Raw genomic sequence first — 15,502 nt, forward strand, 5'->3', positions numbered from 1 at the left:
GTGAGGAATCCACAGGTAGCTAGTGTATCCACCAGAAAAGGCGTTACCGAAGGTAAGTAACTTGTTCTTCATGTCCAAAAGATTTGTCAAAATTACTGGGAGACTAATTAACTTGTCTATTACTGTGCCACAATATCATCTAGCTGAAGATGGCGAGTTGGAAGCTCAAGCCCTCTTTATTAGACCGGTTAAGTTTTCCAGCTTTGTATTGATGTCTGAGATGTACGAAGCCATGGAGTTCATGAGATCAATATGGACATCCAACTTGTCGGACTGAAAGTGGAGAGCATCAACGGAGCCTTGAAGAGCTGCTAGAAGTGATTCCCACAGACCAGAGAAGTTATTGGTCTGTGTGGTTAGATTCTCGTGGAGCAGGGTCTTCGCAGCTGCCAATGTAATGGAGGCTGGCCTGCTGTTACACCTTGTATTGCCACCGAAAGTGTTGTTCTGTTTTCTTCCGAGGGTTCCAACAGGGAAGGCGTGAGTGTCTCAGGATTAGCACAGGCTATGTACAATTTTCCTAGGCAGGATACTTGAGTTGCCATGTGAGTTTTCTTTGTTGCGCTGTGCTCTAAATCATTAGTATTGTTGGCCAAGTTGATCATCTCCCTTCCATTGCCTGTGCTGGGTCCATGTTATTAGAAATTGAGATTGAGCACAGCCAGGAACTATCCTCCTCCTCAATACTGTCCATACTGGTATGATGCATTTTATTTTTATTAGCTTGGTTTGAGATACTTCCACTGGCTGTTCGAGGGCAGGGCCGGACTGGAAACCCAAAGCAGCCCTGGCAGTTTTGTCTGACCAGATGGGGGTGGGGATGGTTGAGGGAATGGTTCAAGTGTGAAGCACTTCTAGTTTTGTTATGGGGGGTGAGTTTGAGGCACTGTTGTTGTATACCGGCCCCAGTAACAAAATCAGCCAATGCTGCGCCGTCTTGAAAGCCAAGCAGGCCTGATTCATTAGTTGGTTCCATCTTTTGGGGAGTTACTGGATTTGGCAGACCTATTAAGGCCTCTTGGGATGAGTATATTACCAATATCGGGATCTGAGTAAGGTAAATTTGTGATTTAGATTTAAATTATCAAATAAAATCATTATTGGTGATGTCAGGGGGCTGGTTCCCTGAAATAAATTGGGTATAGGTGATTTATTTACCTTGTTTGCTTGAGTTTGTTTTTTCCCTTATTGGACGTTTCTCAGTTTTGTGGATTGGTAGTTGCCTGGTCATCTGAAAAATAGAGAGCGGCTGGATGGGATTATACTGTCAATCGCATGTCCCCCCTACTAATCTAACTATAGAGAAAGACATATGTGCTGTTCCAGAAAATGAATTTAACCCTAATCTAGTGTTGTGTCTGACTACAGATCGCTTCCAATGAAAAACATCCTTTTTCAGATACACTGGCCCTCACCCCCAAAGTAGCTTGCTTTATCATCAGGCTGTGCTCCTCACTGGGCAGGCGCTGCAATGCCAGGGGGGCTCTTTGTTAGAGATCTTTTTATACCCTGAAGTTGTAAAACGGGTAATGCCCTTGCCCTAACTGGAGGAAAGATGCTAGATTGGGAAAGGAGAATTAATATTGGCTATAAGGCAACAAAAAAGGGAAGCTTTTATTGTTTATGCTGATGACCTATGCCAAGATTAAAAAATCAAACAAAAACCTAAAGGGATCCTAATGAATCCAGGGTTCTCAAAAAGGTCCACATCTTTCTTGCCCTGATGTCTACGGAGTCAATGGCAATTCATCAACACCAGAGAATAAAACCTCCCATCTACCTAGTTAACTCTATTAGGCCTCTTGGTTTGCCCTTGGCGTTAGGCTGTGGTAAAACCATTAGTATTTTATCTTATTGCATAACTGATGTAAGTTCTAGTTAGTAAGAAGCGTTCTTTATAGTGTACATAACACCATACCCCGATATACATTAAAGAAGCCTCTTTTGTAAACGAACCTGGCAGGATTATGATCTGGTGAAACAATGCATTTACAAACACGTGCATGACTTACAAAGGAGCTAGAGTTTTAAACAGGTACTCAACAGTGAATTGTTTAAGGAACTTACAACTATCTCAAATTAATCTTACTTTATATCTTATGAATATGCAATCTATCATGCACCCCTTCCCACAAAAACCGTGAAGCTTAAAGATAGGGTGTTTCACAGAAACTGAACAAACAGCCTTATGGGATTAAAAAGGGCTTAACCAATTAAACCACAAGGCTGTTGCATTTGATCTTGAAATGTTAAAAAAAACAGCATTTGATTTGTTTTAGAGGTTCGAGAAAGGCCTTTCCAGAACTGCATTGGTGTTTTGCAGAACATACTTGCCAAATGTTCTCCACTTCTGGGGTCCATTTTTCCTTTAGAATTGGTTGTACAGCTGACATAAACTCTGTTCCAATGTACTACAAAGAAAAAGAGGTTTATTAAAAGCTAGCAGCATAAGCAGTCAATTCGTCTTGTATTTTCCAATCACATTCCAACTTGCAAAAGCAACCAGGCAAAATACTAAAATAAGAAACTTTTTCTGAAAAGGTAAACAAAATGGACTAAGACTGAACAAAAGTAAGAACTGTGAAATCAATGCTCGCTGCACTCCTGGCGAAAATAATAGAATGGTGATTTTTCTTTCAACACATTGTTTCTTTCTAGCTTTAAAATACATTCACTACTAATAATGAAAGTGGAAGATGTTTAGCGGGGCATCCTGGAACTGGTTTGGGGGTATCACCCCTCATCAGCCATGCTAGCTTGAATCCAGTGGCACAGTTTGCACGGGACCCACGTCTGGGCATACCAATGTCACTTAGCAACACGTTAGCAACACAAATGATTTTTCCACATTTCGTCCATCATCTGTTGTTTTTGCATTTGTCACCTAGGGTGGGAAGGGTATGCCTAGACATGGGTCCCATGCTCGCTATGCCACCAGATTCAAGCTAGTCTGGCTGATGAGGGGTGATACTCTGAAACTTGTCCCAGGATGCTTCTTTCTGGTCCAGTGAGGACCTGGTCTGGCAGTTGGGCTGGACTGTTCCCATGGGGAGCAGGGTCAAGACTGATTTGCATATGGCTGGGACCAAACTTGAATGGCATGGCGAGCAAAGAAACTGATGGATTAAACCCAGATCTGTGACTGGGGGTGAATGTTTGATTTGTTCTGCATTCAGTTCATCATCTGTTCTTTTTGCATTTGTCTTCCTAAGTGGGAAGGGTATGCCCAGACGTGGCTCCCGTGCTCACTATGCCACCAGAACCAAACTAGCCTGGCTGAAGAGGGGTGATACCCCAAAACCTGCCCCAGGATGCTTGTTTCTGGTCCAGGGAGGACCTGGCAGTTTGGGCTGGACTGTTCCTATGGTGAGCAAAAAAACTGATGGATTAAACCCAGATCTGTGCCTGGGTGTGAATGTTTGATTTGTTTCACACCCAAACAAAATAACCGCGCCACTGGGTCATCACACATGACATGGAAACCTTTCCTATGAGCTGCAAAAAACTACCCTCACCACACACCCTACACGGTGTAGCATGCAATCTGTGTGCATATGCCCTCCATAAAATAGTAAGCAATATACAAATGGTACAACTCAGTTGCTCCTGTGATGATGGAAGTTAAAATTGTTATATGCATTTCTGGGACTTGTAGGAACTACTATCAAACTCGATGAAAGATGGCAATGACCCATCTAATCTAAGTATACCCTAACAGATGACCCACATCCCTGGACCACCTTCTTCTAGGCCAACTCCTGTCAGTGGCCCAAATTCCATTCAGAATTTGGTGGTTCCCACACCAACGTTTAATGCGTTTTGTCAACTTCCTGCAGTGAGTCCAGGCACTTATTTTATGTTACATAAAAGCTCTTTCCTGTACACTATTCAGGTATATCTTAGCAACTGTTCACATAACATACTGACATGCCACATAACTTGCAAAAACTCGTGGTATGGCCACTGATGAGTCATTAATGAAAGTTTGGAATGTTGTTGGACTGGTTAAGTTTATGTTTCACAATGCAAATCTCCCCCGAACCACATCACACACCAACAAATTCCTACAGCCAAAAACCGTTTGGGATATGTGCAGGCACATCTCAGTCCTCAGTTTAGAACGATTTTGGACTGGACACACTGATGTTTCACAGCTCCCTTCATTGAACATTACACAATACCAATATCCTGTGGTAGTCAATGAGGGAGGGTCAAATAGCGATGGCCTGTCAACCTCTGCTACTCTGTTTTTATCTTTGAGTACATTATGCAGACAGGAAACCTATCTGCAGAGAATATTAAAACATACAACTGCTTATTATTATCTTTAACGTAGCAGGACCCATTAACATATGTTAATATTAATAGCCCACAGCTGACATGGTTTTTTGTTTTGCAGCAGCGGACATAGAAATATAGCCTAGTGCATTATTTTCTTTAATAGATTAGATCTCATTTAAAACGTGTACTAATAGCCTACAGTTAGCATGATCTTTAAACATTCATATGTTTGCAACCATATAAAAGCATCAAGCAACATGCCTGAGCTTACAGGTATCAGCATCCAAGGGCCCTTTGAGGTCCTGGATGCTGTGTTTAAGTAACCAATGTAAGGGTGTGTCCTGATTTTTAAATGGAACATTTTGTATGTTTCTTGTATATTTACCAACATTATGCCACCACAGGTTCTGGCACGATAACTGAAAGTTAAAAGGCTATAAAACCATCGGGATTGGGAAACTGTCAGACATATCAGGACGGTCTTCTGCATCTGTCTGTTCACAGCTTAGGCTGGGTCTGGAACACAGCACTATTGCCATGAAGTTATTCCTGTTGGCACGATATATTTTCCTGGTAAAGCCTGGTAGCAATGCCTCCTTTTTCATATGTAAATCAGATATGTGTCACTTGTTGAATCTTTTATTGTTTCCTGATTAACATAATTATCTGCGTGAACATTATTTTGTCCATTTCGGGAAACGTTACACATGTTGTGCTGTGAGGTAACACAATCTATACAGATTCAGAACTTCTGATCTACTGAAGACTGCCCTGCGTACTGGACTAAACCTGCCTTCTGTGTATCTGGCTTGCAGCAGGTGTGCAGGCCACCGCCAGGTGTCTCACTGGACCAGGTTTTCAGAGTCTCCACAGTTTCTCACAGCAAGTCCTTGCTGCAGCTAACAATCAGAAAGTACAGGGACATCACTGAGGAGCCATCATCAGGCTTGTAGACAGCCTGCTGAGAACAATTGCTCTACATTTCCTGAGAGAATTTTAACTGTAACATAAGGTGAAGCCTCATTATTGGGAAGGAACATATTACATTCCTCTTAGCTGTGCTTTTACGTGAAGATTGGCTCTGAGAATAAAAGAGTTGTGACTTTTGTAATCATTTATCCTGGCTTGCACTTCAGTCTCCATATACTTTGCATGTGAAACTACTGTAAAATCTTTGATCAACTGAGTGCAACAAAGTAGCCAAAATCATATGTGTATTAGTTTCGCCTTTGGTATACCACAGAGTGCTGGTATTTAGGCAGAGGCATCTACATTTAGGCAATAGAGGTTTAGTTTCACCTTTTCTGTTCTTATGGGATCATTTACAGAAAGGCAGACAAGCCTCCAAACCTCTTGGACCCTGCCCACCATATTTCCAATTCCCTGACAATTTTTGACAACAGTGCTTCCATCAACACAGCAAGAAGATGTTTGTAAAACAAAAGAAATGAATACCACAGAGCCACCGTATTATGGAAACACACTGTAATGATCTTCAAGTCCAAAACAAATGATTTTCCAGTAAGGTTTACTCTGATCCACATTCAAACGTCCATCGTCCAGTTTCTCCCAGCCAGAATGCCCCCATCCCTACATTCTCTTCCCATCACCATTCTCCATTCCATCCCTAAGTTCCTTAAAGGGAACTTACATTTCTAAATACAACACACACTCAGCATTTTTTGTTCTGCAGAACACAAAATCAATGAGTGTGACGGCAAGGGAGTTTTTTCTCTGCATTGGGAATTACTGATGATTTATCCTGCCCAGATCCGCCATGAAATCTCACGGACGTCCCAGACAGGATAAGTGAATATTGGAAGGCCTACTGTAACTAGGGCAGGTTTTCCGACAACCCGGTGATGATCGACTGCCAGTCAAAGATTTCCAATGGCAAAGTTAGCTGAAGCTCTACCATCGTAAACCAAATGTGGCAGGATGGGTGCCTCACTCTTTTATGGCAAGGCTCCTGTGAAATAAGCTTAGGATAACAAGACCAGAAAGTTTGATGATGTGTAGGTTTTCTTTATTCAAGTTCATCTGTAGGAGAGATCCATCCACAGCCAACCTTGGATCAACAGCTTTCAAAGAATCCAATTGTCTCCCTTAGTAACCACTCTTCATTCTAATTCTTTTACATCAATGCAAAGATATACAAGTTCTGCATCATAACATAGGTACAGACCACCTAGAATACAGAACACCACATCACCTCCCTCACCCAACATGAAAAATAACACAAACCCAAACAAAAACAGAACACAGATAACATTAAAACAAAGGAAAATAGAATAATAAGAAACTATACACATTACATTTTAATCTATAATTGAATAGCTCTAATGAGAGATTCCTTAACTAACATAGTCCCTGATTTATACTTATTGGTGCAAAACTGCACTAACGCAGTTTTGCACCAAAACGTTTAGTACCAGCTTGCATCATTTCTGTGCACCAGCCGGGCACCATATTTATGGAATGGTGCAAGCTGGTGCAAAGGGTAGGCTAGCGCAAAAAAAAATGACGTTTGTCGGGTGGGGCTGGCGGTATGGAAGAAAGGGATTTTGCACCAAAAAATGATGTTAGGCAGGTTAGAGTAAAATAAAATTACTCTAACCTGAATAGAGTCATTTCTGACACAAAACCATCCATACCACATGACTCCTGTCTTAGAAAAGACAGGAGTCCTGCCCACCACCCCCAGTGGCCAGCACAGGGGACCAGGGTCCCCTGGGCATGGCCACTGCACCCTGTGCCATGTAGGGGGGCCATTTTAGGGACCCCAATGGCACTTAAAAATATATATACTTACCTGTACTTACCTTTACTTACCTGGGATGGGGTCTCCCATCCTACTCTGTCCCTCTGGTGTGGGTTGGGGTGTCCCTGGGGCCTGGGGAAGGCACCTGTGGGCTTATTCCATGGTGTTCCACCATGGAAATAGGCCCACAGGTCCCCTAAGACCTGCCCTGACCCAGGTGTTAAAAAATGGTGCAAAGCAAGCTTTGCACCATTTTTTGACCCCTCCTCCCTCCCGTGGGTGATTTTAGCACAGGGGATAAATATGGCACTAAGGCCATAGAGTCATTTTTTGCATCTCATTGACGCAAAGTAGGTTTTCAGGGCCTAAAAATTACTTTAACTCCATAAATTTGGCACTAGACAGGTCTAGCGCCAAAGTATAAATATGGAGTTAGTTTTGTACCGAATTTGCGTAAAAGAAAATGATGCAAATTCAGCGCAAAACAAGTGTAAATATGCCCCATAGTCTCTCAAATAGAGAGGTGCCTTCTTTAAACGTTGTGGTCGCTGTGATCCATCAGCATCTTCTGCCAAAAACTCCCTTTTCAACACCATCCTCGACACAGGTCTGACATTTTGCTGTTCTAGTTAAATTGCAGATTCTGCGATCACTGGTTTTCACTGCAATCGTGAACACTTTAATGACTTTAATCGGTTGACTGAATTTAGAGATCTTCCAATCCTTCCTTGGAGACTTGATTTTTACCCAATCTTAACTGCTTTTCTCAAATCATTTCATTTTTTCTTTTCTCTATTCTCTCTTTTTCTCTCTCTTTCCACCCTTCCGTGCTTTTTACATTGCTATTTTCTCTTCTCCTCTTGTCAGTAACCCACATGGGTATCACTTCAGTACTGACCACTCTACCTTTAAACAACTGAAATGGGTCCACACCTGTCGAGGAATGCTAAGTAAGCCGATCTTCATGCACCTTTGCCCAATCCAATTCAGACACTAGAGCCTGTTGTAAGATTTCTTTCGGAAAGTTCACAAATCTTTCAACAGCCCCATTGCTCTCAGGATGATATAAAGCTACTTTTTATGTTTAATACCTCTAGTTCTTAAGAATTTTTCTACCACTCTAGAGATACATTTGACACCATTGTCAGAGAGTAATGTCGTTGGACAGCATTCTCTCTCAAAAAGTTCTTCCAAAAACTCTATGATAACACTTGACTCTTCGGAATTAACTATCTTAATTTCAGGCCAGCGAGAATACATACATAGACATACTAACACATAGCTATCATGAGATTTTACTCTCACAGGGCCTAATATATCCACTGGAATATCTGACCATGGACCACTGGCTTGCTCCCTCATCACAATTGGTTGGGTTCCACATTTCAATATCTTATTACTACAGGAACATTCTATAGAGTTCCTAACTTCCCTCTCAATGCTTATGTCCATAGCAGGCCACTAATATGCTTCTCTTAGTCTTTCCTTGGTTTTAACAACGCCCATGTGACTCGCCTGAGCATTACTTATTAATTTTCCTCTTTCTTTGTCTGGAGGAATCCGTGTTCTGCCTCGCATAAGCATCCCATCAACTGTAACTAAATCATCTCTAGCATGCAAGTATCCCTTTATTTCATCCTCACAATCCTTCCTTTCGCACCAACCCTTAGTAATCATTGCAGAAACGTTCTGTAAAACACTATCATTTCTTAAATCTTCTCTCCATTCTTCCTCAGATATTAACCCTTCCGTAACCAAACATACATTGGTTTCCTCTTCATTCGTTGCACCACCAAACAATCCACATTTTCACTTTCAACATCTCCTAATCTGGACAAACAACCAGCCAAAACATTATTGACACCTGACAAATAGGAAACATTGAAATCAACTTCCTGTAACACAAAAACCCACTTTCATATTCTGTGCGAAACAAAATCTATGCCTTTCTTGGTAAACACTTCCTTGAGGGGTTTGTGATCTGTTAGAACTTCAAATTCCTCCCCCCTCAAGAACATTTTCAACTTGCGTACTGCCCAGAAAACACCCAGCGCTTCCTTCTCAATAACTGAATAATTATTTTCAGCACCTCTCAGGGATCTAAAAATAAATTAAATATTTTTTTCTTCCCCTTCACTCTTTAGTGTAAGAACAGCTCCTACACCACTTGAGTTGGCATCTGTTATATGTACGAATCCTTTGCTGGATCAAAACTTCCTGGTTGAGGTGCTTTGGATAAACATTTCCTAATCCACTCAAATTCTTTGTCACAATCACTAGACCACTTAAATACATTTCCTTTCTTTAGTAGTGCTCTCATATAGGATGTTCTTTCTGCAAAGTTCTGAACAAACTTATTGTAGTATTCTGACATTCCCAAAAATGTCATAAGTTCCTCCTTTTTTTGAGGTACTCACACTTTACAAATGGAGTCTAATAAACCTTTTTTGGTTTGATACCCGTAGCTGATACTAAATGACCTAAATATTCAATTTCTTGCACATCAAACTTGCACTTGTTCACCCTGAGAACAAGACCAGCTTCTTGCAGTCTCATCAAAACATTCCTCAACATATAATCATGACCCTTTTTATTCTTTCCTAAGGCAAGCACCTCATCTTGATACACACTGACACCCTCCATGCCTCTCAGAATTTGTTCCATTGCCCTCTGAAATACAGGGGTGGCGCAAATTAAGCCAAATAGCATTCTCAAAAACTTGAAAGTTCCAAAAGGAGTGATGAACGCTGTTAGAACCTGGGATGTGGGGTGCAACTTTATCTGATGGTAGGCGGAAGATAATTCGAAAGATGAAAAGTGATTGGCTCCATCAAGAGAACTCAACAACTCATTGATGTTGGGAAGTGGGTAATGATCCACTACTATTGCTTTATTGAGTTCTCTTAAGTCAACACAAAGTCTGGCCTCTCCATTAGTCTTTCGGGCCATAACAACTGGAGATAGCCAATCAGTAGTTTCTACTTCCTGTATGATACCATTTTAAATTAGTTTATTTAACTCTAGTTTCATACCACTAAATCATTACTGGAATCTGCATACGCCCACTGATCATTATTGGAATCCTGGAACCCCTCTACTGAGACATCACTGGAAACCTAAGCAATTTCAAGTGATTTGGATCTTAAAACAACACACTAAAATGCTGCAACTGGAATTCATCAAACAAATACACAAATTAAATATTGTATTTACTTTATTACTCTGTTAATATTATTTAATGTTCCAAGCAGTGACGGACCCCCTAAGTATGCATCAACCACAAGTTAAAAACCACTGCTCTAGAGCTTTGCAGGAGCATGTCCTTACAAGACCTACATTAACCTCACACTTCCATTTCACAGACCTCTAGGACAGGCAGTGTTGAAATGGTCATTGTGCGCACATTTGGTCAGACGAACTTTAAGAAAACATTCAAATCCCTGATGACTTCACTTAAAGAATGTTATATTTTACTTTATCACTTTCCCTGTATATTAGCAAAACTGTATTCTTTGGGAAAATATGACTCACAGGATAATAAAACTGAAATTTGTTTCAGTTAAGGAAAACCATACTTTTGATCTTTGAGAATAGGATACAATTACAGTTAATAGCATGAATTTTGCAACACGATAAGAGCAAAGTTCACTGTAAAATGGACATCTCAAAAGGGACTGTTCATCATAAATTTCAGTTTGTAGATCCGGTCACATATCGTTCTAACTAAAAAGCAGAGTGCATTCTTGTCAACATTCTATAACAAGACAATAAGAGTCAAATTAGCGGCAAGTAAAACAGCACTAATAAAGTTTATTGTGACATTCAGTTGGTAGTCCAGCCTGATGTTAAAAGCCTGGGGCTTGAAGCACAGGGTAGTTTGCATTTCACAGGTTTACCATAATCTAAAGGTTTCTGCGACTGGAAAGACTGCCCATATGTCTAAGAAACAAGGCATAACTAGGGGGATAGTTCAGAAGGTGCTCAGTGCTTTTATATCACTCATTGAATATCCTAGTTATTGTGGATTATTTAATTGTTAATTGTTGTCTGTATCCAAATTCCTAAACCCACATCAGCTTTCAAGAATACACTTTGACTGCTTTCCCTTGATCCTCTGAAAGCCAAATCCTAAAAAGAAGGGGTGTGGTATGAGTAGTACCACAGTCCCTAGAGTCATGAAATACCAGGTTATACTTGCCACAATGGATAATCAATATACCAGAGTTCTCCATGTCTCACAGAACTGGTCCAACACCTTACTTAAATGGAGAGCCAGTAGGGCTGGTGTAATAGTTTCACTGGTTGTGTGTGTGGGGGGTCTCCAGACTTGAACACCCTCTGTCAGTCATCATGCAGAGACAATATCCAGCACTCCAGATCCACACATGCTAGTTTGGAAAGTTAGAAGAGCCACAATTACTCCCTCACATGAAACAACTCCATGGAGATAACCCATATCCTTTGAAAAAAGCACTCAGGCCAGCGTGGTTCTGTAATGAAATCCACTTGTGGAAAATTTCTGTTGGGTAGAATCATAATCCACATCAAAATCTGCACAAAGCTATACGAGCCCAACTAATTGGTGAATGCTGCCCCATAAGCATACCAAGCAACATGAAAGGAAAACATTAAACTCCTGAATTGGATAGCATGACAGAATAACCTCAAACAGCTAACTCTGAAGATGCAGTAGATTTATTGACATTAATTCCAGAGTACTAGAAACAGGTGATTCCCCATCCACATGTTTCTTTTCCGAATAACATTAGCTTGGGAAAAGGCAACAAAGGATATGAAACGAAAACCTTCTCATGTAGGTTTTAGAAGCTATGCTTAAATAGTTGTTGTTTCTAACAGCATATCCTAGTTGTTTGCAAGTCATTGAGATAATATTTAGCAGATAGATCTGTGAAATTGCCCAGTACGCACCTGGTAGTATTTTGGGGGTGCGTTGTATCTGTAGTGGCTTTTGCCCAACTCCAGTGCAAGCTGTTCCAGATGTTCTGGGTGATCTACTCTGGCAACACTTTTCTCCACAAACGACATGACTCTAAGTAAGATAATCATAAAATTAGTTCTACCTTAACAACAGCCGACATGAACAGGGAGTATGCATGAAACCAATACAATGTGCATTCCAAAGTGTAGATATTAGTTTTAATATTGGTGTAACTAATTTGTTGGATGGCTTTCCAAACATTGAAATTATACTTAAAAAATAGAGCGCTATCCAGGATTCTTCACTTGGATTTATGTGCTATTTGACATACTAGGTGTAATATGTCAGTCCCTGTAATATTAAAATGTCACAGTAGTTGACTTGTGTTTCAGTTCCTAATTATGATGTATTGTGTTGCATTATATTACATTATTTATGAGCATTTGAAAAGCTACTAGTATAATTACTTTGGCATTTTAGCATTTCCCACATCCCTGTGCCATTTTCGCATGGTTCTGGCATGTACATTGGTTGTGTATGGCTGTTTAGGTGTGTTTGGCTGGTGGAGATTTTAAAAATGCCTAGTTACTATTGGTTTGTGGTGTGTTGGTGAATGTGAAAGTAAAATGAATGGGATTTAGAAACAACTCTTTGTATTGTGGAATGTACATTGATGGTTGTCCAAAATAACTTTGCATGGGAAAACTGTTTACTAGTCAGGCATCACTAGACGTATGTAACCATAAAGTGATGAGGGATGGTCTGTTTGAATGAGCTTTATCAGAAAGTTGTATGTTGCTCTGGTGCAGGAAAGAGCTGTTGAATTGGCAACACTCTGCAAGTTAACTGATTAGTGGCTTGTTTGTATTTGACTGTCACATGTCTATCTGTTATGTTTGCTTTGGAAAACACAAGTTATGGATTGTGAGGATTGTGGGGTATTATATGGTGTGGTTGTGTAACTTCACAATGTAATACACTAATGAAACCATCTTGGTTCCCCTCCGCCTTGTTTCTAAAACCTCTTGCTCAACCCTGGGTAGCCATGGTTTCGAGCAGCAGGTGTACACAAAGGAACTTGTGTAAAGCATTTACAAGTACCAAACAACGAAATAAGAAAGTCAAACAACACTTAAGGAACCCAACACCAATTTATAAAATTAGATTATATTTTAATGAATTTTTAGACACAAAGGTAAGCAAAATCCACTGATGGTTCCGGAGAGATAGATTTTCAAGTAGAACGCTTTTAGGCCAAAACCCAAACAAGCATTGGTAATCATAAAGTTTGGAAACTTTTGAAAAGTTTGAAACAGTTGTGTTTGGCTATTCTGACCTAGACTGGAGACCAAATCAGTTGTGAGTATGTGGACTGTTACCTGGTCACTAAAGCAGTCTCAAGTCCATTTCCACCCTTTACTTCAAAACCGCCATATACTTCAATTGAGTGGTCCTGATGCTTAGGATACAGGATGGTGAAAGATGCTCTGGGTGCTGTGCAGTTGCGGGGGTGGTTCTTCTTAGGGTTATTCTTTGGTCCACGTGCCACGGGGATCGGAATCCCTCAAAGTCCTCTTTGAGCCAGTAGAAGCCCAGCAGCGGCTGGGCTACCAATCTCCGGTTACAGGCGTCACAGCGGTTTCATTTGGTGAGGGCTAGTGTCCATTTTAAGGGATCAATCCACACTGTGATAACTCTCCCAAGTCCGGCAGACACGGGTGCAACTTTTGATTCTTGAGGGGTAGTCTGCTTGGCTGCACATTGGCAGTCATCGGGCGATTTATTGCAGGACGGGCTACTCCATCTTTTATGGCCCTGTGCAGGAACGAGGTCAGCTGACTGACCTTGGACTACAGCTTCTCGGTCTGGGACTCTGAAATGATTTTTCCAAGATCAGACACTACAGGCACCGCCGCCCTCTCTTCAGTAGTCTAAGGAGCAGCAGGTGCAGTCCAGGGGTTTGTGCACCCTCTCTTGACAGGTCATAGGGTCAGCAGAGCAGTCCTTCTTTGGTCCTCTCTTCAGTCCAGATGTGGTCTGAGGTTCAAGGTGTCAGGGGTGCCATATTTTGCCCTCAAATTGCCCTGTGGGGATGATGCGGTAACTAGCCAATGGCCACCCGGATTTCTCGTACCTTGTGATGTCCTACACCTATATTTGGCATCTAGTAATCCCACAACGCACTATTCTGCCCACTCTCAAGATGTCTGACCTCATCTTCAGATGTTAGGAACTTGGTAGCCCACCTTAGAAGTGTGGCTCCTGTGGGCTACACATGTACAACAAACCAATAGGTAACTGGTTTCTCCTCTATGTTCTCATCACAAGCCTGTCTACCTGAAGAAAGATGCAACCCTCTCAAGTGTGATCCCCATTCACCCACCAAAGGTGGCTTCTCCATTGAAGCCCTCCTTTTGGGCCAACACCCTGTGTGCCTTTCTATGAGAGGGAGGTAAGACCTCCCTTTGTGGCAGGCCTTTGTTGTTCTAGGGCTGGGAGTCATTCACATGACTCCTCAGGATGGCAAAAGGATGTCTGGTGTCCAACAATTAGGCCACCAGATAAACTGGGCACAGAGTGGCAACTTTCCAAACGTTCCTTTGCCTTAAAAGTGACATTAAATTTGACTTGGATATTAAGTCATGTTTAATGCCACCACTCATTTTCTACCTTGAAGTACCCATTTTAGTAATCCCGTTGAGAAGTTAGCAGGACTGTGATAGCAGCATGCAACTCTATACTAGCCAGTGGGGCTACTAGCTTTTTCACAATAAAACACCACTTGGGAAGTTTTACTGTTCGGACATATTAAAGTACATGTCCCACTTAACAATATACAGCTTCCTGCCGTAGGTGAGACTTACCTATAGGCCTATATGGCTTTGCCATTGGTTTAGAACGCAAACTAGCAGTTTAAAACTGCTCTTACAGGCTGAAGTGGCAGGCTGGGAGCCATTTTGTACTTTGTCACATGCAGGGTAACAAAGTCAGTGCTGCGGTCCTGGGAGGACACTCTTAACTTACATGCCATGGGTACTTTTAGTACCATATACTACGGTTTTAGGAGTAAATCAGCATATGCCAGTTTGGGGTAGCCAATTTACCATACATTTTGTAAGGGATTAGAACACTGGCACTGAGGCCTGGTTAGCAGGCCTCAGTGCACCCAGAGTCGAAAAACCAGCATGCTTTCCAAATGGGGGACAAAGTGTGGGAACAACCTGCAAAAGTCTGTTCCCTCACATAGATGCATTCAGCAAGGTATTGTGTTGTGGGTATTTTTTAGCAAAAGCTGCTGTTGTTCGCTGTTTGTTTGTTTGCATATTAAAGCATATTGGATGTATATTGGGTGCATGTGGTAAAGCATGTCTACTGCATTCTGATTTGGCAGTTGAGAGGTTTATCTGTGGTTTGGGTGGGTGATGTTTTCTTCCTAGGGATATCCAAGTATTCAACAAACCTAAGTTATTTTCATGTATGTGTTGTGTTATGTCAAGTTCGACCTGTCAATAGTTAGGCTG

General features: G+C 41.4%; 1 protein-coding gene across 1 annotated transcript in view; it reads right to left on the reverse strand.

The window, feature by feature from the left end:
• Window positions 1–15,502, reverse strand: part of LOC138260273 (neuroglobin-1-like) — a 100,973-nt gene that overhangs the window by 32,042 nt on the left and 53,429 nt on the right. Inside the window, exons 3-4 of the mRNA XM_069208605.1 lie at window positions 11,972–12,092; window positions 2,331–2,411 (exon numbers count right to left, since the gene is read on the reverse strand). Coding sequence (XP_069064706.1) covers window positions 2,331–2,411; window positions 11,972–12,092 — 202 coding nt within the window. The remainder of the gene's footprint in view (window positions 1–2,330; window positions 2,412–11,971; window positions 12,093–15,502) is intronic.

Source organism: Pleurodeles waltl, chromosome 9, assembly GCF_031143425.1.
Source record: "Pleurodeles waltl isolate 20211129_DDA chromosome 9, aPleWal1.hap1.20221129, whole genome shotgun sequence".
Lineage (NCBI taxonomy): Eukaryota > Metazoa > Chordata > Amphibia > Caudata > Salamandridae > Pleurodeles > Pleurodeles waltl.